The sequence below is a fragment of the Podarcis raffonei genome, chromosome 11 (assembly GCF_027172205.1).
Source record: "Podarcis raffonei isolate rPodRaf1 chromosome 11, rPodRaf1.pri, whole genome shotgun sequence".
NCBI lineage: Eukaryota > Metazoa > Chordata > Lepidosauria > Squamata > Lacertidae > Podarcis > Podarcis raffonei.
This window is the reverse complement of record NC_070612.1, coordinates 32,545,753-32,571,108: the sequence shown is the minus strand read 5'-3', so window position 1 is coordinate 32,571,108 and position 25,356 is coordinate 32,545,753. Positions and strand designations below refer to the sequence as shown.

The 25,356-nt window shown below is 40.9% G+C and overlaps 1 protein-coding gene across 1 annotated transcript in view; it reads left to right on the top strand.

Annotated features, from left to right (window-relative positions):
• EDIL3 (EGF like repeats and discoidin domains 3) overlaps positions 1-25,356 on the top strand; it is a 236,474-nt gene that overhangs the window by 94,983 nt on the left and 116,135 nt on the right. The window contains exon 3 of the mRNA XM_053407901.1: positions 14,469-14,498. Within this exon, the coding sequence (XP_053263876.1) occupies positions 14,469-14,498 (30 nt within the window). The remainder of the gene's footprint in view (positions 1-14,468; positions 14,499-25,356) is intronic.

The following is a 25,356-nucleotide window of genomic DNA, read 5'->3' as shown; positions in this document are numbered from 1 at the left end:
GTTTGAAACTGACCCACAAGATTTTGATCTTTGGAGACTTGTTTCCATCAGGAGCAAATACATTATTTCACCCAGAAAATCCCACTGATTGGCCTCCCTGGGATCTATTTTAAAATATTTAGTTGAGTGTCCAGAAATAGAAGTCCTCATTAAGCTGAGCTGCTTTGCCACACAGGGAACCCAACTGTGGCCTGGCTGACCCCTTTTCTCTCTCTGCCTCGCACATTCTGACCCCACAGACTGAAGACTTGTGACATTACAGATCTGCAAGACCTCACATGGTGTGGAAGGCTGGAGATTAACACACAGTGCTAGTATATTTTGAAAAGTAGGTTAGACTTTCATTAAGTCTCTTTGAGCATATGGCCTCCAGTTGTCATGGCTAAATGTTAATACAATTTGTATGATTGCTTAGTGTGGGGAAATCTTTGACCCACTTATAGAGGAGTTAAAATCGTTAGTTCAAATACTGTAATAGGAAGAGCAGCTGCAGTTACCTGTTGTATATCCTTAGCATGGTGTGACCTTGCTGGACTTTTGAACTTGCTAGACTTTTTTTAAAAAACAAAACAAAACACAAGCCAGGTAAAATATGTCATTGACGTTTAACATAGATCTCATCAGGACAAAACGATCTAGATATGCACAGGCATTGATTTATTACAGATCACTATGAGATGATAATCAGTCCTGTCAGTCACTTCCACATTTTGTAGGCAGTTAGCAGCAAAATGTACAATGAATACTTTTTCTTAATCAAAGCAATTATTTCCATTATGCCCTAAAACAGCAACTCCCTTTGTCATAGGAGCCATTTAGCCAGCAGTTCAATTTTAGGAAGTGTCTGCCCAGGTGTGCTAGCCAAAGAACACACAAGTACCTTAAGGAGGGTAGGCTATGGGCAGGTGGCATTCAGGGATAAAGTCAGCGCAGGAGTCTAGGATCTCACTCAGCAGAATAAGAAGCCCCCCACCTAGTGCCTGTTTACCACATTTTGAATTGAAGTTGCACACATTACCATTTACCCCTGCTCCATTGAACCATATGATCTAGAGCAGTGGATCCCAATTGGGGGTCCATGGACCCCAAGGGGTCCACATAACCCACCCGGGGGTCCGTGGCAGCATTCACATAACAAAAACTGCCATAGAGATATCAACATTTTCAAAAATATTGGCTTGGCTTTAGAAAAACAGGGGATCTGCCGTACTTAGCTAATTGGGAACCACTGAGCTAGAGTTTAAGGTTACTTAACCTGCACCCCTAATGGTAATAGGTATAAATCATGAACACAGCATAAGACAGTAGCTCAGCCCTGGGCTTCTGCTATCACCTGATTTCGTAGGATGCAGGATTCCAAACTATGGTGCAAGAGTTCCATCTTCAAATGTATGAGAGACAATGGAGTGTGCCTCCTGGGTTGAAGGCACACACACAGGAAAAAGGACGCAATTGGATGTTTTCTTTTTGTTTCGTCTTGAAAGTCAGATACTGCACTCCACTTTGGCAACTCATATTACATATCTTTTAATGTAGGCTATAAATACATGTATAGATTCTGATTGTTATGTGAATCAACACATGCGCATACAAGGATGGGTGCAAACTACTTTTTTTGCATCGCACATATGATGAAGATGTCATTTTTCAGTACAAAGGAAAGTTAAAGTCTACCAGCGTGAACCATGGAATATTTATAAGATGAAAGAATGTGCCACCTTGATGAATATATCATCATCTCACTTTTTCATTTCAGTTCCTTGAATATATTTCATATTAAATTGTGACTTCTCTTTTTTGATCTATTATGCTTTTCCTGAAGTCTGCAAATCTAAAGTAATTAAAAGAGACTCTTAAAATACGGGGGTTAAATTAAAATTTAATATTTAACAAAGTCCCTTAATGAGAATATTTTTTACAGGTAAAGGTACTAAAAAGCTGGAACAAGTAGTCCTGAAATTTAAATTCTTGTTGCAAAGCATTTGCACTGAAGGACACTCAAATTATTAATTGGTTTCTAATGAAACAGGTCTAGTGTGGTGAACTGACTTTTTTTTCTGAACCATATTTGGCTATGAGCAGACTTGTCTTACTTTTACATATTGTTTTGTCATTTTGAACTAGCTAAATTCATATTTATTTATTGACTTGTTTCAAGCATTTATACAGGACATAGGCAGCTGACCCTTACCAAATCAGACTAGCGCAGTATTGCAGTAGTTATTCAGTTATTATCTCCTACCTGGAGAAAGTTATTTAAAAAATATCCCTGCAACAGGAATTCCTGGAAGGCCCTTAGCCAATGGAAGTATGCCTACGTGAATTCTCCAAACATGCCTGCCCACGAACAGAGAATGTGCAGATCCCACAGCACACCGATTGGGCTTTGCTTGCTTTGCTAAAAGTGGCCATCGGAGGCTTATGAATTAGCTTTCAGTCATGATGTGACAGAAGTCAGAAAAATGCTTTGGCTTCTGTTTTGGAGATTTGGCAGAAGACTTGCATATTATGAACTACATTCTATTTGCTCTTCATGCAAAAATAAGGGCTTCTATTAGCTCATGCTGCAGCTATGTGGAAAGGAAACAGCTGGATAACCATGTCAGGCATTAGGAGCTGCCATTATGCCTTTCATTGGTTCCAAGGAAAAAGCTTCAAGCAACCATTTTTAGAGCAGTGGACCTAGGCTCCCTTGTGCCCTTGGCAAGGAGATGTATTGGCACCTTTGAAGCCACTCTGCTTCAGAGTGTTCACACTTCTAATAGCATTGCTGGGCATCTGGGCAGGGGGCCCCACAGGGTTGCTGTGATGGTCTATGCCAGTGACCAGATTCCTCAGATGAGGCAACCAGAGGAGCCTGTACACCTTGCCTGGCCACCCAGAGCAACAGAGGAGCAGACGTGATCCTAGCCACTCTGAACCAGAGTGGAGCAGTGTGATTATTGTCCCACCCCCTGGGCCTGCACCCTTGGCAGGGTCCAGTCTAACCCCTAGGTATGCCACTGGTCTTTGTCAGAACTATCAGCCAAAAGCTGTATATGTAAAGAATCCAAAAATTACTTATTAGACTGTTAGTATTATTACTGTTACCATCTATGCATGCACACAAAGATGCAGCTAGTTTCTAAATCTGAGACTGTTTATATTTTGTTACAGAGAGTTTTCCAAAGTTAAAAAGCAAGGGGGGAGGGAAACCCTAGGGTGTCCAAGCCATCCTGAATTTAATCAATGAAACAAAGCCAAATAGGTTTTCCCATACACAACACTATTAATTAAGAAGTGCCTGAGTGGTATATTCCTCATACATACATTATATGTAGGTGCACCTGCATATAAAGGGAATAATCTGGTCAAGATTGGACAGCCCAACCATTCACTGCATCAGTGAGGCAAAACAAGTAGGGAATTACAAAAACACAAACATAGGAAGTTGATGGTGGAATATATGTAATCACTCTCAGTCAATAGCAAATTATCTGAATTATGTCTGCTACTCTAGGTAACTTTGAAGACTTTGTGTAATTGGGTTGTACACTATACACACAATGAAAGTGATTGAAGTAGGAAATCAAGAGCTTGACTTTGCTTGCTTGCTTGCCTTAAACCTCTTCAGAGCAAAAAGACGGGACTCAATCCATCCCACCTACCCGAGTGATACAGGTTTTCCTCCTGGAAAAAAATCTTATTCAGTGGTTGGACAAATTTAAAATCAAATCTTGTTGCAGGAGGGAAATGTCCCTGTCTGCCAACAGTGCCTCAATGTGATGCTTCTCGGCTATGATCCTTGCAGTTACCATTCCTTTTACTTTTTATATAAGGGCCAAAGTACTCTCTCGCCCTACTTGCGACAGTGCTTGTCTCCTTAGTGACACATCATGGAAAGGGTTTGTGATGAAATGCAAAACTGCCAATTCTCCTTCTGGCAAATGAGTTGGATGACCCACTTCCCATCAAAAGGAATCTTCTCAGACTGAGGAGAAAAAGAAATCACCTCAAGCATATGCATTAGCTGTCAGACTCTATGTAAAAGTGCTCCCTGTCTCCCCTATGTATTACAGAAATGTTTGCTCAAAGATCTATCATGTTTCTGTCTGGGATGCTTTTCTTTACAGTGACCCATTTAACTCAGCTGCTAGCTTCACTGGAAAATGAGGTGACCACTTTATGACCTTTTAGAATTTTGAAACTTGAGCTCAGTAGTGGACAGTGGGGTGGAACTACTCATTAGATTTCTGGTTGGTCAAGTAACTGTTGCTTACTGGGAGGCTGAGGAGAAGGGATAAGGTGGTGGTGAAGTTGGTACAGTACAAACGAAATGGTGAAAGTACAGAATTGGCTCTGTTGCAGCAAATATTGCATATGATGACCTTTACACATGAATTGCACCTCCATGAATTTTATATTTGGATATGAGCTGTATATTTGGGTATGAATCTGCCCTGAGTTATATAATTATGAAATATTAAATGATGTAAGAATTACACTCTTCCCCTTTTTCTGGACAAGTGTATGAATTGTTGGGCATTGCACCTATATTGGTGGTGGTATATCTCTTCTTGGTGTGTCGGACCGTTCGGTAAAATAGCAGAGGAATAAACGTTTCATATTTCAACAGCTGTCACAACTGAAGCAAAATAATCAAAACCTGTAAAATCTGTTATGGTGGGAGTAGGGTCATTGGTCCAAAATCCAGCAGCCAGATTCCTGCCTGGGGTTCCATGCACGGGCGGAGGAAGAAGAGTGCGGGGGGAGCGCACCGTCCCCAGCAGCACGATCCCGGTGGGGTGCCATTGCAGCTGCCCCCCCACCCCCGCTGGGCATGATGCCCCCCTGAGCGTTGTGCCATGCCCCCGGGACGTGTGCCACACCCCTGCAGGTGGTGCGCCATGCCCCCAGCATGTGCGCCAGCCCCGCCCCTGCCTGCTCTCTGCCCCCCGGTGCTGGAGCATGAAGCTCCGCCACTGGTTCCATGTAGAGCTTGTACTGCCCCTGTTTTAAAACAGCTGCACTGGTTGCCAGAGTGTAGCCAATTCACGATGCTCAAACAGGTGTTTAAAGACCTAAATGACTTAGCTACTAAATATTTGAAGGGCCATCTCCATCTCAGCTGATCCTCTTGAGGGGGCTCCCTCAAATGGCTGAGGAGAGGGTTTTATCTGTGGATAAATTGTGGAACTCCCCAAAGAGGGGGGGGTGTTACCTTCATTGTATTGCTTTTGTTGCATGCTGATGACATGTCTCTTTACCTGGGCCTTTGAAATTTGACATATTTAGTTTCGTGGAATGCATCTCTGGCTGCATTTGTAGTGTTCTGTTCTAGTTGGAATGACTACACACACAAATATAATTGCAAGTGTTTTATTTGTTTTTATAATGGTACATGATACTGTTGTAACCTGGAGACCTGTAGGGAAAGGCGGCTTAGACATCTTAGAAATGAAACAAAATAAGGGGAAAGCAAGAAATAAAACTGAGTGACTACCGGTAAATTTGCAAAAGCATTTAGTTACTAATAGGTACTCATACTGAGTATTGCATATGCTTGGTGCACTTATATAAAAAGTGAACAAAACACTTCAAAATATAAAGGGGGAAAAGCAAAGCTAGTAGAGCTGAATTTCAAGTAGTCCTTATTTTTAAAAGCAACTCTAATAAAACACCTTATAAAATCAATAGGTCTGACTCCTTCACTAATGAAAATTGAAAGTTGGAGAGAAGTGCTGGAATGCTGACTGACAGTTTTGTTCAAAGCGTTTTTGTGCAAAGGTTAAGTCACAGGGGGCTTATAAACTTTTGATTTCTAGCGGCTTCTTTCATTACGATAAAGGAAGGCTAATGAAAATTGTCTTCACTCAACCTACTCATGAGTAATTTGCCAGGTAATTTACAAAGCTCCATTTTAGAGCCATACATAAATTAATGATTTTTTTCTAATTCCTAAAGCATATTTTAGGAACCAATTTCTTTTTAATAGCTTTGCTAAGTGCTTGTCAGTCATTGCTAAGAATGCACTCATCACCTTTCAGGGTCAGCCTCTTAATTACTCACGATTTTTCTTTGGGCATCCAGAATATATTTTGCAGTCCATTAATGGAGAAAGCATTTTTTCCTTACTTAGGATTTCCACATTTCTACTCTTCACTGGGTAATTTAATAGAACTATGATGAATTAGCTATGAAGAGCTTAATCTAAACTTCCTTTGCTGGATGCAGTTTATGAATCATCTCATTATAACCTTCCACTTTTAGGCTCTTTTTAAATGTATTCTTTCCAGTGTGATCACAACTGTTTGGGCTCACACTGGTCCCAATATGTGTAAACACTTCCAGCCATATATTTTTTTGCTTCTGGTGTGTTTACACAGTTCCTTCTAAGGTAACCTTCCATATATATTGTTCATCAGTCTCATTGTCTGTCTAATCCAGTGTTGTCTACACAGAAGGCAGGGATGATGATGATGATGATGATGATGATGATGATGATGATAATAATAATAATAATAATAATAATTTATTTATTTATACCCCACCCATCTGGCTGGGTTTCCCCAGCCACTCTGGGCAGCTTCCAACAAGAGACTATTAGAGGCTCAGACAGATGGCTTTCCCATCATTTGCTACCTCATCCTTATAACTGGAGATGCCAAGGATTGAACACAATACCTTCTGCATGCAAAGAATTTGCACTACACCTGACTTACAATCTGTCCCTAGAGGGTTTACACATTTCTTGGCTGAGTGCAATGGATTCAGTAACTGCGTACTGTGGTACCTCGAGTTACAAACACTTCCGGTTACAAACTCTGCTAACCCGGAAGTAGTACCTTGGGTTGAGAACTTTGCCCCAGGATGAGAATGGAAATCATGCGCTGGTGGCACGGCAGCAGCAGGAGGCCCCATTAGTGAAAGCGCACCTCAGGTTAAGAGCGGTTTCGGGTTAAAAATGGACCTCCAGAATGAATTAAGTTCGTAACCCGAGCTACCACTGTATAGGCTTGTAGCCTGACATAGGAAAAATTACTCCAGGGAAGATACATGTAAAGGCTGTAATGTATTTACTTATTATTTGATTGTTTACTTGCTTGATTAAATTTCTGCTGTACTTTTCACAAGAAGCTTATAATGCAACAATACAATAATACTAAAATACAATGTAAACAATTCTAGCCAAATGACATAAAATAGCAACAAGTTACCAAAAAAGATACACATACAAAAAACCCCAACCCAACAACAACAATTAAGGATGCAATCCTAGGCCCAGTTTCCTGGGAGTAAGGCCACCAAAACTCAACAGGACTTACTTTTGAGTTGACGTTTGTAGAATTGCACTGCAGTAGATCTTATGTACCACTAACAGCATGTGAGAGGAGGACAAATTTTCCTGACAAACAGTAACAAATATGGCGTCAGAGTTCCATAATTTGGGTACCACCATATGCACAAAATATCTCTGATAGCCACCTACCTGCCCAAAGAAGGCATGGCATCCAGCACATGCCATCTGAGGAAGGTCTTGATCATCTAGTGCATTCATGTGGGAGAAGATGGTCCCCTTACACCAGGGCTTGGGTATCTTTGGCTCTCCAGTTGTTGCTGAACTACAGCTACCATGTATCCCAGTAAGTTTAGTCAACGGCTAGAGGTAATGGAAGTTGTAGTTCAGCAAATCAAAAAGGGCTAAAGCTTTTCCACAGCTGCTTTAGACATAATAGTATATATATCCCACTGGGCCAGCAGGAATCTGCTAACTAAAGATGCAAAATGCAGTAGTGGCTGGTGCAGTGGTGCAGACCCACAAAGCCAGAACAGAATGGCAGCAAGGTTGAGGCTGCATGGGCAAACCAGTGGCGAGCACTGAATTGTCCACACAGCTGTGACCTCATTCCTGCCTTACCTCATTGCTATCCAGGTAAGCTGTAGCAATGACTGTGTCAGGCTGATGGCTCTATGACTCTGCGTCACCACACAAGCTGCTACTGACATTATGTGTGTTTGTTGTTCTTTCGTGACATCCTTGTAGACATTTCATAACCTTTTATTGAACAGTGGTATAAAAATACGCAAAAAGGAAAGGTCAGAATGAGTTGTTACTTTAGGAAATGCCACCTTAGTCAAGAGATACTGACCTACCTGCATGTAGGCTTCTGGTTGGCCCCTGTGAGAACAGTGGGCTAGATGGGCCACTGGCCTGATCCTGCAGGCTCTTTCTATGTGCTTACCTTTGGCTTTCCATCAGCTCACAGGCAAGGAGGAGGAAATGAATGCACAGTTTTCCTCTTAACCACCAAGTATCTGAAAAAAAATCTGATTTTAGCTTTTTAAAGAAGGTCTCTAGGCATGCAGTCCCAGCAGGTTTGCGCATGCTGCATTGGATTGTATCTGTGTACTTGTAAAACATATGTCCTTGCTGGAGAATGCATTGTTTGCAATAAGAGTTCCAATTTAAAAAATCAAAGAAAAAGAAATGGATAATGTCTGGCTCATTTTGATAATGAATAAGATGCCTTTTATGAAATCAATGTTCAATGACCTCTCTTCCAGAAGTAAATTTCAGGAACCATGGGAGGTGATTGTTATTGATTGGAAGAATAAACAATAGTTTACACGGTGTTCAATATCTTCTTCCCTCCATGATATGATTTTTTAAAAAAATAATTAAAAGGCAAGAATGATTCTGTTTATTTTCTACAGCAAAAGAGAAGAAGAGTACACAATGTCTTGTTTTGTTTTGTTTTTTTGTTATATGAACCAAATATTGTTTTATATGCCTCCTCTCTGGTAATTAGTGGTTGCAACCATTACAAGCCTCTGGTCCTGCGAAGTCCTGCCAGTGAGGGAAACCTCCCCTCTATCTGCACAGAGCAGAATCATACTATGGTAGTCTCGTAATCTGGGGAACCGGGTTCGCGTCTCCGCTCCTCCATATGCAGCTGCTGGGTGACCTTGGGCTAGTCACACTTCTTTGAAGTCTCTCAGTCTCACTCACCTCACACAATGTTTGTTGTGGGGGGGGAGGGAAAGGAGAATGTTAGCCGCTTTGAGACTCCTTAGGGTAGTGATAAAGCAGAATATCAAATCCAAACTCTTCTTGGGTTTGTTAGACCCAAGGGAGATATTGCTGCCAGTGCAGCCACTCACCAGAGAGACACAAGTCTTGGCTGCTGTGTCCAATCTTGCATGCTTCTGCTTAGCTCTCCCAAGTTCCATCTCACCAGATCTCTTGCTTCTCTGCCTCCCTGTGGCTCTTTTACACCCAGATGCCCAGAAGCTCCAGCTGGCTGCTGTTCCATTCCTGCTAGCTTCCCCATCAGTCACCACCAGCAACTGGCCCATTTTTGTTGGATATTGGACAAGGAAGCTTGCTCTGAGTATTAGATGAAGAGGGGAAGTTGTGGTCCATCATCCCAATGTATGTATTGACTTCCGAGCAACATTTGTGGCTCCGCTCTTGCTCAGGTTTTATTTCAGCCTATTTATTTCAGACGTTGTGGGTAGCACTGTGGGTTAAACCACAGAGCCTAGGGCTTGCTGATCAGAAGGTCGGCGGTTCGAATCCCCACGATGGGGTGAGCTCCCGTTGCTCGGTCCCCGCTTCTGCAAGTAGTGCAAGTAGATAAACAGGTACCTCTCTGGCGGGAAGGTAAATGTCATTTCCGTGCGCTGCTCTGGTTCACCAGAAACGGCTTAGTCATGCTGGCCACATGACCCGGAAGCTGTACACCAGCTCCCTCAGCCAGTAAAGTGAGATGAGCGCCGCAACCCCAGAGTCGTCCACGACTGGACCTAATGGTCAGGGGTTCCTTTACCTTTATTATAAATTAGGTATACCCACATCCTAGACAGACGATAACACACAACCTCTTCTTTTAATATGCTAGGCTTATGCAGCTGAGTATCAACATCACATATGAGGCACAGCCACAATCAACGATAGGTTCTAATACTTTTTTAAAAATGTTTGAAAAGAGAGGCCAGAAAAATTAACAGCAGGACACACACTGTCAAGCAGATGCAGCACACAAAATGACAAAGCTTGGTAGTCGATATTATCTTGAGCTCTGCTGACAGATCTAGTAAAATCAAACATGTGCAACCCATCTGTGTCCATTACTACTGTAATATACTAAGAATCAATCATCCCATTGATTTTTATTTCAGGCGATGGTATGAATAGATCCCAATTTGAGCAGGCATTTCAGGTGAAGGTTATGGGGGGTGCATGACTATTTTCTCTCTCCTGCCTGACCATGCATTTAAATAATTTCAGGGAATGTAGTTATTCATAGCTGGGGACTGGGGTGGACTTTGAAAATATGGTGCCCTGAGCAAGGACAAAATTTGCCACCCCCCAATAGTTCTTATTTTCTCAACTCTTGTTTCATACAGGAAGGTCTTCCTTGCTTTACCTGGAAGTTACAGGGATTGAACATGACACATTTTCCATGCAAAGCATGTGCTATGGCTCTTCCAAAATCCACTTTGTTTCCTTTCTAGGGAAGCTTGATGTTGACTGTTGGGGAAGTGATTAAGGTTAGAACGTGGAATTTCTGTAAGGATGGCATTTGTGATTGAGTAATTCACATTCTGGTTTTTGCTTTGCCCAGGCAGGCGCATTATGTCACCCATGAGAGCAGTAAAAAAAACAGATTGTACAATGGTGATAGGATAAAATATGGCCAAATCTTTATTGACAGCAACAGGCAGGGCAAGGGTTGGCATGGCATTGAGTCCCAGGATCAGTTCATCATTCCACTGGGTTTGGATCAGTCCAGATTTCTACCACAGGAGTTGGCCAGTGTTGAATCTTGCCGTGCTACAAGCCAAGCAAGCAAGGTCTCACTGGGGGACCAGGGTGCAGATTCGGAGCAGGCAGATACCGAACCCACGCTTTGGTTTGCCATGGTCAATCCGCCCTTCAGGCCCCTTATGGGGGGGGCGTACTATGTTGATCTTGACCAATGCCATTTCTGCCCTCATACAAATGAAAGCCATTATTTCACTGAGGGAAATGTGAAAAAACCCAACCAAGTTCCAATCAGGTTGGGGGGGGCGGATTCCTTTCCGGCCCTGTCAACCAACGACCCAGAATTGCTCAGTGAAGGCTCCAACCCGAGGGTGGGTGAGTGGGAAGCTCTCAAAGTAAAATGGCTGTGAGATCCAGGGAAGCAGCCTTATATAGGCTTTCCCCTTACCTTACCCAAGGGCTCATGGGACAGCTTTTTCCCATGAACATATCACACAGAGAAGATACTGGGCAATCTATGGGCTACAGAGCTTATTGGGCACAGAATGGGGCTTGTTACATATATTCTTCATCTGCTTATATGATGGCTGTATCTCCTTCCAAAGTATTAATGGAAGAGCTAAATACTGAGAATGCCTTTAGTCAATATTGCACTTCTGTGAACCACTAATGAAAATTACTTCCCAAACCCCTATTAAAATAATGCACATCATTTTAAGCATGCTTCCAAGATAAGACAGGGCAATTTGCCACCTGCAGCTATATTGGGTTTTTGCTTTAGTCAGTTTATAATGCAAATATATATATTTTAAAAACTACTATAGTGTGTATTATTGATTTTAAATAAAAGCTGATCCCCATTTCTCTCACATATCAGAAAATTTATTTATTGTACAAATGAAAAATTCTTATGAAATTATTTAACATAATGGGGCAATAAGTTCAACGAGAATAATTTCATTAGTATTCTAAAGTTTCCTTTATGGTCTGCTAGCACTTAATAAAGATATGGATGTGTTAGAGACCCTAATTGACTTCACAGCTCTCGTATACTGAATTAAAAACTGCACAGGCATTATATAGAAAACACCACTGTTGTTTTTTGGTCCTTATCTGGCCACTGGTTTTTAATGTAAAAGACACAGGAGTTTGCAAGCTATTTATATATAAAAAACACCTTTAGATGAGCTATACAGCTAGGAAATCTTGGAAGATCCTGACAGTCTTATGGCGTTTTCTCCTTCCTCTCTTTTGTGTGAATTCAATTTCTTGCAAAGTACCATTCATTTGACTTTCTACAGATATTCTGTAACAGAAGGGATGGTCACACATTCTTGTAAGGCAGAATGAAGTCTGAGAGGTGACCTTCACATCTTTGCACACAGTTAGCACCGCCACTTTCTAAAATAATATGCAAACTGAAACACAGTCATCCTTTGAAAGCTGAAAGTAGTGGACCTGCAAGTGAACTACTCACTCAGTGGTCTCCCTACCAGAGTTGAAAAAGATAGTCTCAGATGTGGTGCTGAAAACTCACAGGGTGTTGGTCCTGGGGAATATCAATATCCATGATGAGGCTGACATGTATTTTGGACTTCAGGGCTGCCATGACAATAATTTGGGCCTGTCCCAATATGTTATTGACCTAATACATGTGGCAGGAGACACACTAGATTTAGTTTTCTCAGCTAGGAAGAAAGAGGATGAGAAAATATGGGTCCATGAGGTTTCCAACATCAGCCAAGTTTACCAATCCCATCAGTGAGATGAAGTAGTAAACTTTAGAATAATAACAATGATGACAATTTATTATTTATATGCTACCCATCTGACTGGGTTGCCCCAGCCACTTTGGGCAACTTCAAACACACTAAACCACAGTAAGACATAGAATATTAAAAACTTCCCTATACAGGGAAGGGCGAAGAAGGGCAATGAGACAATTTTGATTTACCTTTCTGTTTCCATCATTCATTGGCTCAGGTTTAAGTTATTTTAAACATTGGTTGCCTAGCTACTATTGATTATCCTTATTTATTTTCAGAATTATTATGGCTTCCCATAACATAAAAGTTCACCCATATGCTATCTGGACAGTGTAATTGTGTGAGGTCAGTTTGGTAGATGATGTGTGTTACTCAGCTGCTTGTCTGAATAGCAAATCACAAATCACACTGGTGTTTTCTCTCTTTCTCTCTCAACCATTTGAAAACAGTTGGATCAAAAGTGATTGGAAGCCTGAAAGCAGGCCAGACAAAATTTCATCAGCCTTCATGGTTTCTTTCTGATATTTCCAGGAAAGAATGTTTCCCTGACATGCAATTAGAAATAACCCCAGTGACCAGTACAATTGTCATGTGTAATAATATATAGAACTGTGAATTGAACTGCCTAAGAATTATATACATGTAGCAAATGCAATTCAGATTGTATAGGAAAGTTGTCTAGCCTTAGCAATGTTGTGTTTGAAAAGCCTTGAGAAGAACACACAAAAACCAAGCCGGAAAGAAACAGAGGCAGAATTCCTTAATTGTAGTTGGGTTTTATGCTAGGCTGGACAGCGAACAAATGTGCATCATCAGTTCATCAAATATAGTGCCTTAGAGTGGGGGTGAGAAAACATTTTCATCCCAAGGTCCACATTCACTCATGGGCAACCTTCTAGGGGCAAGAAGGGCCAAAGGAAAAATGGGAATAGGGCTCTTACCCTTGTACACTAAGGTACATTCCAGACACACAGAATTCAGAGGTCTCTAATTTCCCCTAATATAATGAAATACCAAGAACAAACTTAGTTGGTCTCTAAGGTGCTACTGGGGGGACACGGGTGGCGCTGTGGGTAAAAGCCTCAGCGCCTAGGGCTTGCCGATCGCATGGTCGGCAGTTCAAATCCCCACGGCGGGGTGAGCTCCCGTCTTTCGGTCCCAGCGCCTGCCAACCTAGCAGTTTGAAAGCACCCTTAGGTGCAAGTAGATAAATAGGGACCGCTTACTAGCGGGAAGGTAAACGGCATTCTGTGTGCTGCGCTGGCTCGCCAGATGCAGCTTGTCACGCTGGCCACATGACCCGGAAGTGTCTGCGGACAGCGCTGGCCCCCGGCCTCATAAGCGAAGCGAGATGGGCGCGCAACCTTAGAGTCTGTCAAGACTGGCCCATACGGGCAGGGGTACCTTTACCTTTACCTTTACCTTCAAGGTGCTACTGGACAATTTTTTTTATTTTTATATATATTTCGACTACATCAAACCAACATGGCTACCTACCTGAATCTAGAAATTTTGTATGTTATTGTCACAGATAAATATATATTTCTGCACACTTTGCTCAGGTAGATTCATTTTTGCACACATTACTTGGCTGCAGAACTACATTTCAAAATTCAGAGGAGTGCAAATTTTGAAGGAAGGGTGAGGCATGTGGACTGAGAAGAGAGGCGTGTAGCCTGGACAGATGTAACCCAATAACCAGCATGTCTGCTGAGCTCTGGCACCCCACCCCACAAACTGCTACTGCCTGTACTTCAAAATATACTTAAAATAGCATTGAAAATGGTTTTCAGTGGATGCATGCATTTATATAAAACTTACACATTGCGCCTTTGTTTTAATTACAAATTTAAACGGTTAGAATATATTTTTAAATAGGGTCCTGTGCATTCAGATTCTTTGAGTTTCTTCAGTGTATTTATAATTTTAATCTCTTTTCTTTCTTCTATTCACAGTGCTAGATGAAGAAGAGCCAACATCAGCAGGTGAGAAACATACATTTTAATCAATTTTACCCATTCTGGAATAAGTTATTTGCTTCAGTCATAAACCTGCTTTATTCATAAGGAAATTCAGGCTGCAATCCTAGTATATTCCCTGCTTGGGAGTCAGTCTCATGGAATGCACTTGAATTTATATCCAAGCAATCATACATAAGATTGGGCTGAAACTGGATGAGTTCTAATGCAAACTTTAACCCTGATTGCCACACCTCAATGGTCAGGAAGGGATTTTATCCCAGCTCAGATTCACTAAGGATCTTGCCTTTTTATATATGTGGAAGGTTGCCTCTCTGTGCAATAATTACTTGTCATCATGGGGTGTTGTCTTATTGTGATGTTTGTAGATATGGAAGAGTTATTTTCCTGATTGCATGTCATTATGGAGGGTGCTGAGAAAATCACAATCCAGGAGGAGGAATAGTAGTTCCAAACTTGGACAAAAAGGAGACAAATAACAATTTGTACATGATTGTTCGGTATAGTAACTTTTCACCGCTGCTAAAGACTGGGGGGGGGGGTGTAATAGTGTCTGAAATCCATCAGTAAGATGCAGGTGCCTTGATGCTGGCTGTGCATTGGAAAGAAAACCCACCATAATGGAATATGAATGTGTTTGTGACTTGGAGTCTATAGTGTTTATATGAGCACTGAATAGAATCTTACAATATGAAGGAACCAGAATCATTTTATCTGACCACATGATGCATCCGTACAGTAGACCTCTACAATAGGCTTTTCTTGGACTTGGGTTACTATAAGTTTATAGCACCAGGCACCCAAAGAATGCAATAGGTTTGATTTCTGACACTGTTATTGTGGTTTCACTGGTGAGAACAAGGCTGGATACATAAACTATTTACAAGTTGGTTGGAAGAAGAAATTGTAGCTGGATGCATACGCTTTCATATGCTGGTCAGAGAGAGAGAAACCTAGATGCCATTGGGTATGAATCATGTTGACTTCCCAGGGAGGGGAAGCCAATTTCTGCAAATCTGCTTCCAGAAGCTTTTCTCTGGATCCAACTAATTTTCAAAATACTCTTTCAGAATGTTAATATTAATCACCAATTTCTTAATAGGCCATCGGCATCAGCCGAAAAACAAACACAGGTGCTCATTCCATCATATTAAAAAGAAATGAATACAAATTGTCAGATCATCAATTGCAATGAAACACTGAAATATGCTTCTTTCATCTGTGCTCTTATTTTGGAAGGTGTAAACACATTCATAAGTATAAAGCTACATAAGCAATTTCTCACATGAGTAATCCCATTATATACAATGGGATTGTTTCCATGAACCGCTGCTCTCCCAATGAGAGCATCTGGCATCAAAAGTATAAGGGCATTTCTTACTACCACAGAACTAATACAGCAAGATGATAAATCTGCCAGAAGCTTCATCTTTGTTACCAATTTGATTACTTAAGTGCTGAAATGTTTATTCTATAGGACATGTAAACTGTGTGACATTGGAACAGCTTTTGTGTTAGCAGATTTATTTTGCAGCTGTGGAAAACACCATGCATGTGATTTGAAGGGGAACTCTCTTAATATGGTTGTTTTTTAACTTGATAAGAAGGCCAGGCAGATTCCATTTAGAATAAACTTCACACAATTGTTATATGCCACCCTCGGATGTTGTAAAACTTAGTACTCTGGTCTAGGGAAAAGATTTAATGGAGCTATTTACATTTTCAAACATCAATAAAAAGGAATGTATCTATTTGAATTGTGCCTGTTGAGTGCCTGAACCACTACCTGAAACATTGAATTACTTTTGGTAATACAAGTGTAAGTGTAATTCCGTGAAACATTACACATGGGAATTTCACCACATCTCATATGAGTTCATCAGTAAAATGCACTACCTAACAATAAAATGAAATAAATAAAATGCACTACCAAACAATAAAATGAAATAAATGCTGCTATGATATTTCTGTCCCTTGTCTGCAGAATTCAACTCTGGGATGTTTGCCAAGCACCAACTTTGTCGCCTTTTCAGTGTCAGGCAAAAACGTTTTTATTTTCCCAGGCATTTGGGTGCTAATAGTGTTGTGCCTTTGGGTGGCTTTTGGCTATTTCTGTGTTCATCCAAGTGTAGAGTGGGGAAAGGGTATTTTCATATTTTTAGGCAAGATTCAACTGACCCGGTACAGAAGCCAGCACAAGGACTCCTGCTAGTGCAATGAAGCTTTCCCCCTCTCCCCCCCCCAGTGCCCCCCATCTGCTCTGAAGAGTTGGGAGAAACTTCAAAACACTGCATGGGGGTGGTGAGCAGGAAAGGGGAGATCTTTCCATCTAGCAAGCAGAAATGCTTGCACTGACGGAATGACTGCCTTAGCACTGCGTTGAATTCCACTCCCTAGTCTTAATAGATTAGTGTAGATGAATATTTTTGTTCCATTGCTTTTAAAATATGTAGTTGTGATGAGTAGTAGCATTGGATTCCTCCGCCCCCGGCAAGTCACTTTGGACTATTTTTGTCATGAATCATCAATCAGCTGAAAGAAATAACATAACCACAACACTGATGCCTCACTTTATCCAGCACTAGTAATGAGCATAAGTTATTCACTACTTCTTTGGGATCTAATTCTGTGCCCTTCACCCTTCCTCCATTTCTTTAAGGTTTCTGAAACAGAAATAGTAGTAGTAACAACAACAACCTCAGTAATAGCCCTATCATTGCATGTGACGAGTGTGTTCAGGTGTTCATTCCAGTTTGTGGAATGGCAGCCTCAGCATCAGCATCCAATGCCTCTGGCACTGATATCTGCCCTGGACCCCTTGCGTCAGATGACACTGTTTCCATTTTTTCACTATTATCCAGAGCACCTAATGCAGCATTACTCTGGGGCATTGCAGGAGATTTAAAGAGTTGAGGCTACTTTCCCACAATGACCTGGAGTGATGTCATGATGAGTACTTGTGCTCCGTAAGGAATATTAAGTGACAGCTTGTAGCTGCCTACCACTACCAAGGGCAATATGTATCTGAAGCAATTTGGTGACCATAGAAGTAAAGACCTGGCTGCTTCCAGGCTGTCACTATTTTGCAGGTGGGATTCAGTCATATACCAGCAAATGGAGATTGCATAATTAAGGTGGATTTGGCTTTCTTGTGCAACAAACTAACTTCTTAAGAAGTTAATGTTTTTGCGGTAAGGATAGTGATAGGAAAATGCACTGGGAAGTGTGGGACTGCTTGACATGATGTTGCATAATCTCAGTGGGGGGAAATCAGGATGAATGTTCAGTCAACAGCAGACATCATAGAACCTCCATGCAAAATTTGCAAAACCAAATCAGGACGAATGTCACCTGGTCAATTGGAAGAGCCCCCAATTTGCATCTAGGGAAGGGGACTAACTCAGCAACACTGAGCTAGGCATTTGCAGCACATCACATTTTCTGTTATGACAATAATATTTCCTCACTATACTTCTCAGAATATCTCCCAAAAGCTCATTTCATTTATATTAATTTGTCAGGTTATAATGCTATCCATCATGCACTCATCCTCAATTGCTTTGAGTACAACTTTATGGATTTGTGATTGGCTCCACACAGATAGCTGTTAAGTGTGGAGATGCTGGGGGGGGGGCGCAAGCAAGAGTTTCCATTTATTATTAGCATGAAATGCAAGCTATAAACAAGCCCTAAGTTCCGCTTGCCAAAATGAATGAAGGTTGCAAAGAATCAGTGGTTTTTGTATTGCATTCATAAATGTTTTTCTGTTGATTCTCAAAGGCATCCTTTGCAAGCATCCATTGGGCATGGCATTAGCACCAATGTTTTAAAACGTCTTGTTGAAATGTTACTATATGAAGATAACATTAAATTAGTAATCAAATCCTATTTGTATGTTTTCTTTGCAAAGCAATTACTGCAGGGTTTCTAATGCTCTGCATAAAATGCGACCATTTTTAGGAAAATGTTAATTTATACTGCAGAATGACATGAATAATTTTAGATATTTGGATTTTTAGAAAATGTTTATCACTACTATTTCTTTTTTGCTTTAAGATATGGCCAGATGTTATTGTTTTGAAAGTTAGAGGTTGAAATGTTTTTCTATAGTAGTTTTGATACTTATTTGCCAGATTGCATTGACATTTAAAACCTTTGCAGCTTCCACAGAGCAGATAATCTCTTTCTATAATAATTGCTTGGAGAATGAAATAGTTTAATTGTTGAATGAAAATGGCATTTTGAAAAATAGAATTTGTAATGGATGTAAAAGGCTGCTCCAAAGTGAGATGTGAATGCCAAAATTCTTGATTGCTTCCCTCAAGTGTGTGAATCAGAGCCATAGACTAAATGCTTATTGATAGCTAACATCTTTGCAAATTTTAATTAGTATAACATCCATTGGTTTGTAAGAGCCACTTGCATACCACAAGCCAGGGATGATCAACTTTTGTATACTTTATTTTCCAGGCCATGCTTTATTTTAAAAAAAATAAAATCTACAACTCACTTCTCACCTTAAAATTCTCAAACTGAGGAACAAAATTGAAACAACAGTTTAAATATTAAGGCCACAATCATAAAGTTGGCCCAAAGCCAGCTAAGGGGATTTAGGAAAAGCCACTCCACTGGCAATGGGGAGGTCCACTAGCACACCCCCGCAAAAAACTCAGTGCACCTACAGAAACTTCTGTAGGTGCAGATGTATCACCAGCTGTAGGGCTTGAAAGGGAGCATATCAAGGCAGATTTCAGAAGGTCATAGATGTCCTTTCTTCCCCCCCCACCACCTCTCCACTGTTGGGGAAATATTGGCGTTCAATACCGAATACCTGGTGGGTTCAGCTTGGCTGGTCAATAAGATCTAGACTCCAGTTGTCAGTCAAAAAGGATGCTAATTTAGGCATTTCAAGGTCAGTGTGGCACAACCTCAACGACTACGTAGTGGACAGGTGGCACACCAAATAAGACCAAAGTACAAGCATTTATACACTAACAAACAAAGGGAAGCAAAGGGACAATTATGTCCACATATCAAACTTCTGTTTACTAGCTTCTATTGGTTTAATCACAAGGCACCACAACTTTCTTATCTTTCCCTCCTTCCTTTGTCCTTAGCAGTTATAGCAATAGCTCCTGCACACATGTTCCCTCCTTCTCTCATGGTTCCAGCCTTCACTTGCTCAGCCCTTCTCACACACATTTCAACCTTTAAGTATATAATATCTCTATATATTTTCTCCAGCATCACCACCAACAGATGGAAAAGTATACCAGCCCTGGAGTTGGTGTAGTAATCAGAAATGGCTCACTGAGTAGGGCAGAGCTGCTATGCTTGCTTCCCTGTGGATGTTTGTTGTTGTTTACCAAGAGGGAAAGAGGCAAGGCAATGAGGAGGTTGATGCAGTGCAAACACACTGGCAGGAGCACTGGATTGACTCTGCCAGTGCGTCTGCACTGCACTAACCTCCCTGCCACCTTGCCCCTCCAGCTCCTGGTAAGTGACTGTCCTGCTGGGAAGCTAGTGTAGTGAGCCACTTTTGGTAGTGATTTCATCATCCATTGACATCAGTGTTAGGGGAAATGGGGGTGCAGAGACAACAAAAACCCCAAAAGGCCACCCCTCAAATGCTTTCCACCTTGACTAGAACAATCCATGGGGCTTAGGAAGTGGAAGTTCATTCATCATAGGATCTCCTGCCCACCAACCCCACATCCATACCTTATCATCGCCTAGTACCACTGCATTCCCATGCAAGCTTACCTGTGTATACGTAACATTGAGGTCAGTAGACGCGTTTAAGATTAAGATACTCTAAATCAATAAATAATCTGAACAAGCAGAGGGACAATTTATTATAGAACTTTAGTAAGGTGGCTGCTCCCAACTTTTTACAGAACTTGGCCTTCTGCCTTTCTTAGAAGAAACTTTTTTACGTTTACTAAAACATATTAATGGGAAGGCCTTCCCAAACGAGATTGGCTAATAAAAGGAGACATTTATTTTTCATACATTTATATACTGCTTAATGCCAAGAGAGTCTCCAAGCAATTTATAAACTTATCAGACAAAATAGACAGATGACAAACTATGAATGTTAAAAACTACAGAATGAAAAAGATAATAACATCTCTGAAATGCCAAAACAAACAAATAAACGATGGCACATTTTGAAGACATTGGGAAGAGTCAGGGTCCCTGACAAACAAACCACAAGCACATGTGAAATAAATTTAATTTTTGTAATAAAAGGGGGGAGGGAGAAAAAGAGGAATGGTTAACTGTCATTTCTGGTTTGAGCTTTACTACCTTATGAACTATATCAGGATGTTGTTGTCGTCATTATTAGCAATCCTATAATCTCTAACATTATGGAGCCGATTTTGGTATGGCATTATCAGTTAATGTTTATAAGAAGCAGCACCAAGAGATTTCTTGAAGTTAAGCATAGAAGAAATAATGATAGGATGTTGTGCTACTATCCATGTTAAAGCAACACATTATAAACACTTAAGAATGATCCTGAGATTATGTGACCACCCATTATTCCCCTGTAATGCCTCATCATCTCTTCCACCGGCCAAGGTGTTTTGGAGCCAGATGATATCTTTCCTCATTGGCAAATGCAGTGGCAAAACAGCACCTGTGCAATTTGCAAAAATAAATAAATAAACAATAAAATTCCCTGCATCTTGAAAAGGTAGAGGTTACTTTCCCTGTGTTACTTTCCGATAGACAGAGCACAATTTTTTACATTCAGATATCCTATTCCCACCAGCTTCACTAAATCAACTTGCCTAACATTTGCAATTTCCTTTTTTCTTCCTTTCTTCTAAAATGGCATATTCTATTCTTCTGTGCCTGGAGCTGTCTCACTAAATTCTGCTCTGTATATTTTAATAAAACAGAACTGGAGTGCACTTCTATATCTGGGGCTTTAATGAACATTGGTGCTTAGAGGAAATTGGGCTAGTGTAATAAAAATAACACTGGGTGCCAGGTGGCAGAGCGAGTTAGTGCATAAGCCTCTCACCTCTAAAGGCTACAAATCTCACTTAGGTCAAGAAGACAAATTAATTAGTGTTTTGTTTTTCTGCTGCCTTATTTCTCTACCAATTGTTGCTCTGCGGTTTCGTCTGTTTTTGTATTGTTTGCTTGGGTTTTTTTGTTACAATTACCCTGCAGCCCTGATCACTTGTTTTCAGGATTAGGCAAAACATAGGAATAAGAACGTTTCAATTAGCATAACCCTCTAGTACCTATCCAGAGGTGATTGCAAAACACCGCTATAAATATTGTGTAGAAAATGTGACTAATCTTTCCTTTCCAAATGCAAGTAATGTTTCAGAAGTGCCTCTTGTCACTTCTGTTCATATGGATGCAACGATACATTCAGCCCGCAATTAATGGAGATATGTCTAAATTGGTTTCTCCTCCCATTCTAGATTTTGCCTTTCCCTTTGCCTTGCATTTAGCTAAGACAAAATTTCATGTATTTTTAAAATTCTGTTGTTGTTTCTTTCTTTAAATGGAAGAAACATAAATATATAATTTATAATTTTAATTTATTTTTAAGAATTGTTCTAACTGTGATGTTGCACCTTTGATGATATGCTAAATGATGGCACTAGAAAGAAAAGGTGTGGTGTAGCACAAAAGGGCAAAATGTATTTCTTGGGAGGCAAGCTTTGCCCCCCCCCCTGCAATTACTGATAAAAGAAGGGGGGAAATACTACTTGTCTTGAGGAGGGGACACTTTCCCATTCTCCCCACTTTGAAGCCAGCGGTGTCATTCTCTCTCTATAGACACATGCATTCTGGGCAGGGGAGATATTTCTCTCATCACCCCACAAAATAACAACAACAACAACAACAGCAATAATAGGCCTGTATTTTTCCAAGGAATGAAAAACATATGCTAACAGCGTCTAAAGCCCTTCTCCCTAAAACAATCATATTTGTGATCCAGCTGTATTTATTGAAGAAAAATTGTGGCTGAGCTTTGTGACCTGAAATTAGCTGCTCTTACTTTCCTCGAGATTTGAAGACTAGCCCAGTTTATGGTAGTCACCCTGTTATTGTTAAGAGACTTTTGTACACAGACACCCAGAAAGCTCTCAGAATATCTTGATAGAGAGAATGCCGGTAGTTGGTTAGTGTCTTTGTCTAGTGGGTCAAACAAAAGATGCCCTGTGCACTGCTGTTTTAAAACTTTTCTCTTTAAAGTATGTTTTTCTATCTTTGCATTTAAAATCGAGCTGTCTGAAGGTTTTCTCCCTGAGGTCACGGAGAGCCATTGCCAGTTAGAACACTGGTACCAATGATCTGACTCTGTATAAGACAGCTTCGTGTATGAGGAACACTTTACAGGGTTGCATTTTACTCCGGTAAGATTACAAAGAACTCAAATGCTCTAAAAAGTTTCCAATTAATTTTAGTAGGAGCTTTAGAGAGAGCCCAAAACCAGGGATGGGAGAGAGACCTCAGGTCCACCAGAAGTTCCTTCTCACTCTTGGCCATTGGCTAAGATAGTTGGGCCTGAAGTTGGAGTCCAACATAAGGTGCAGTGCCGGAGGCCCCACCAGCATTCCCTAAAGTTTTCTGTGGTATAGTTTTGTGATTATTTGTGTGTATACCACTGCTTAGTTGCAATGAACCACTAGGCATTGCTCTAGGTTTTCAGTGACAAATGAGGTGCTGAAATGGAAAGATAGGAAGCAAATGGAATTAAGTATCTCAAAGTGCAAGGGGAAATGTTAAAATAGAACTAAATGGATTTCTTTCCCTTGTGCTTCTAGTTATTAAGCTCTGTCTCTTCTGTCACTGATTGGATGTCCACTCCCATCCAAGTGAGTTTCCTCCTACATTATGGTCACTGTGTTCCCTTCTTACAACTAATCCTCTATCTTGGGAGAGAAATGACTGTTAAACTCTCTGATGTCCAAAGCAATCTGCTCTCTGGCTTCAGCCAGAAGGATTTGCCTGTCCCTATAAGGGATCAGGTAATTGGATTGTCTGCGTAGCTGATTCTCTGATTTCTGTCCATATCCTAAAAGTGTTATTTTGCAAAATGTAGTTGAGGGAGAAAGAAAGAAATGAAATAAATGTTCAGTAAATGAGAGTGTTAGGTGAGAAGTCATAAGCATAGCAGAGGTTAGTTACCCATTTTTCTCAATGTCACATGTAACTGAGGTGTAGATTGTTTCCCTCAAGACATATTTGGGACTTACATTTAGGAAACTGAACAGGCTGCCTCTCAAAATTACCAACAGAGACAGGCAACTCAAGTCCAGATATTCTAGAAGTCAATAGTAGCTATTCAAATATGGCTGTGATGTGGAATGGAATAAAACTCATATTTCTATGTAGTGAAAGATATTTGTTTGTTTATTCTACTGAATCCTGTACTTGATTCGATTTATAGTCCATTAAAAATCTATAATACAATACAAGCATTTTTTATTTTAAAGATGCTATTAAAATAATGAAGCAAACTGACAGAATAAAACTACCCAGAAGCCATTGTAAAAAAAGATGCACTAATCTTTTATCTAACATATGTCCTCAGGATGCTTGTTCAAAAGCCTGCAAGATAATTGCAGATAATGTTACCTATCCAATTAAAGTTCTCCCTTCTAATCCTTTTACATTATCACTATATATAGATTATTTATTTCATAAACTTTATATACAGCTTGATTTTAAAAAACAACAACCTCAAAGTAGTTTGCTGTTTCAGGCAAAGCATAGCTACCTTTCCCTACATGGTGACAGAACAGACACCAAATTCGCTTAGAGTGTGCTCCCAATTCTACCTTTACAGCTGTGACTTGAATTCTGTTTTAATTTGAGCTGGAGCTGTAAAGGAAGTTGGATAGTCCTAATAGAGGGTCGATGTTGTACACGGCCCTGGGACTCCCCTCAACCAGCTTGGAGGCGGAGCTTTGCCCCGCTCCAGCGGATAGTGCCACCATCATGCCACTGGCCTTTAGCCAATTGGTGACATTGCAAGAGCTGGGGGTTGGGGGTATTTAATTGGCAGCGTGACGTGGGGACCTCCTCTTGCTTCATGCAGCCGAACACCCACCCAACCTTTAGTTAGGTTGTGTCTGTCCTTGCTTTGGACTTTGGTTGGTCGCCTGTTTTGGAATGGGGTCTGGGTAAGAATTTTTTCCCAGTGTGGCAGATTGGCAGTGGCCACTTGATTTTTGCCTACCTCTTAGCAATCGTCACAACTTTGTAAGGTTTGGTGGTTAGGCATTGGTTTAGGGGGATATGGGGAGGGGAGGTGTGGCCATCACCTGCCCCTCCATGTTGATAGGGTATTCCATTAAAGGAATCTGGAGTCTGGATCTCATCCGAAGCCCAGGGAGGGGCCAGGGCCATGCCAGAACCCTGGGAACCCCACGGGTGAGCTCCAGTCAATATTTATTGATGGAGCTCCCTCTGCTGGTAGTTTATCCTTGCAGGCTCCCTGCTGGGTGGGCAGGAGCCAGTTATAGAGATTAGATACCAATGCCTAAGCCAATACCAGTCACACTTGTGTAATCAATAAAGTTGTGGCCTAAATTTGCCTATTAACCTTTAAACTAAATTTTGTCTCCACTGTGTCTTATTTCCATGGGGTGGGTTTCAGGGCTCGATGCAGAAGACTCTTGCATCCTGGCTTGAAGTTTTCAATCACTTGACATCTGAATTGGGAAATGAACCATTCAAAATGTGATTGGGAAAAGAGAGTAAAATCAGTAGTGGTTTAGAGAGGACATGCAGCTAGTAGATTTATCATGTAAATTAGTTCACAGTTGGAGTTCCAATGAAGTAGTTAGCATTAGAGCAGGCTTCCTCAACCTCGGCCCTCCAGATG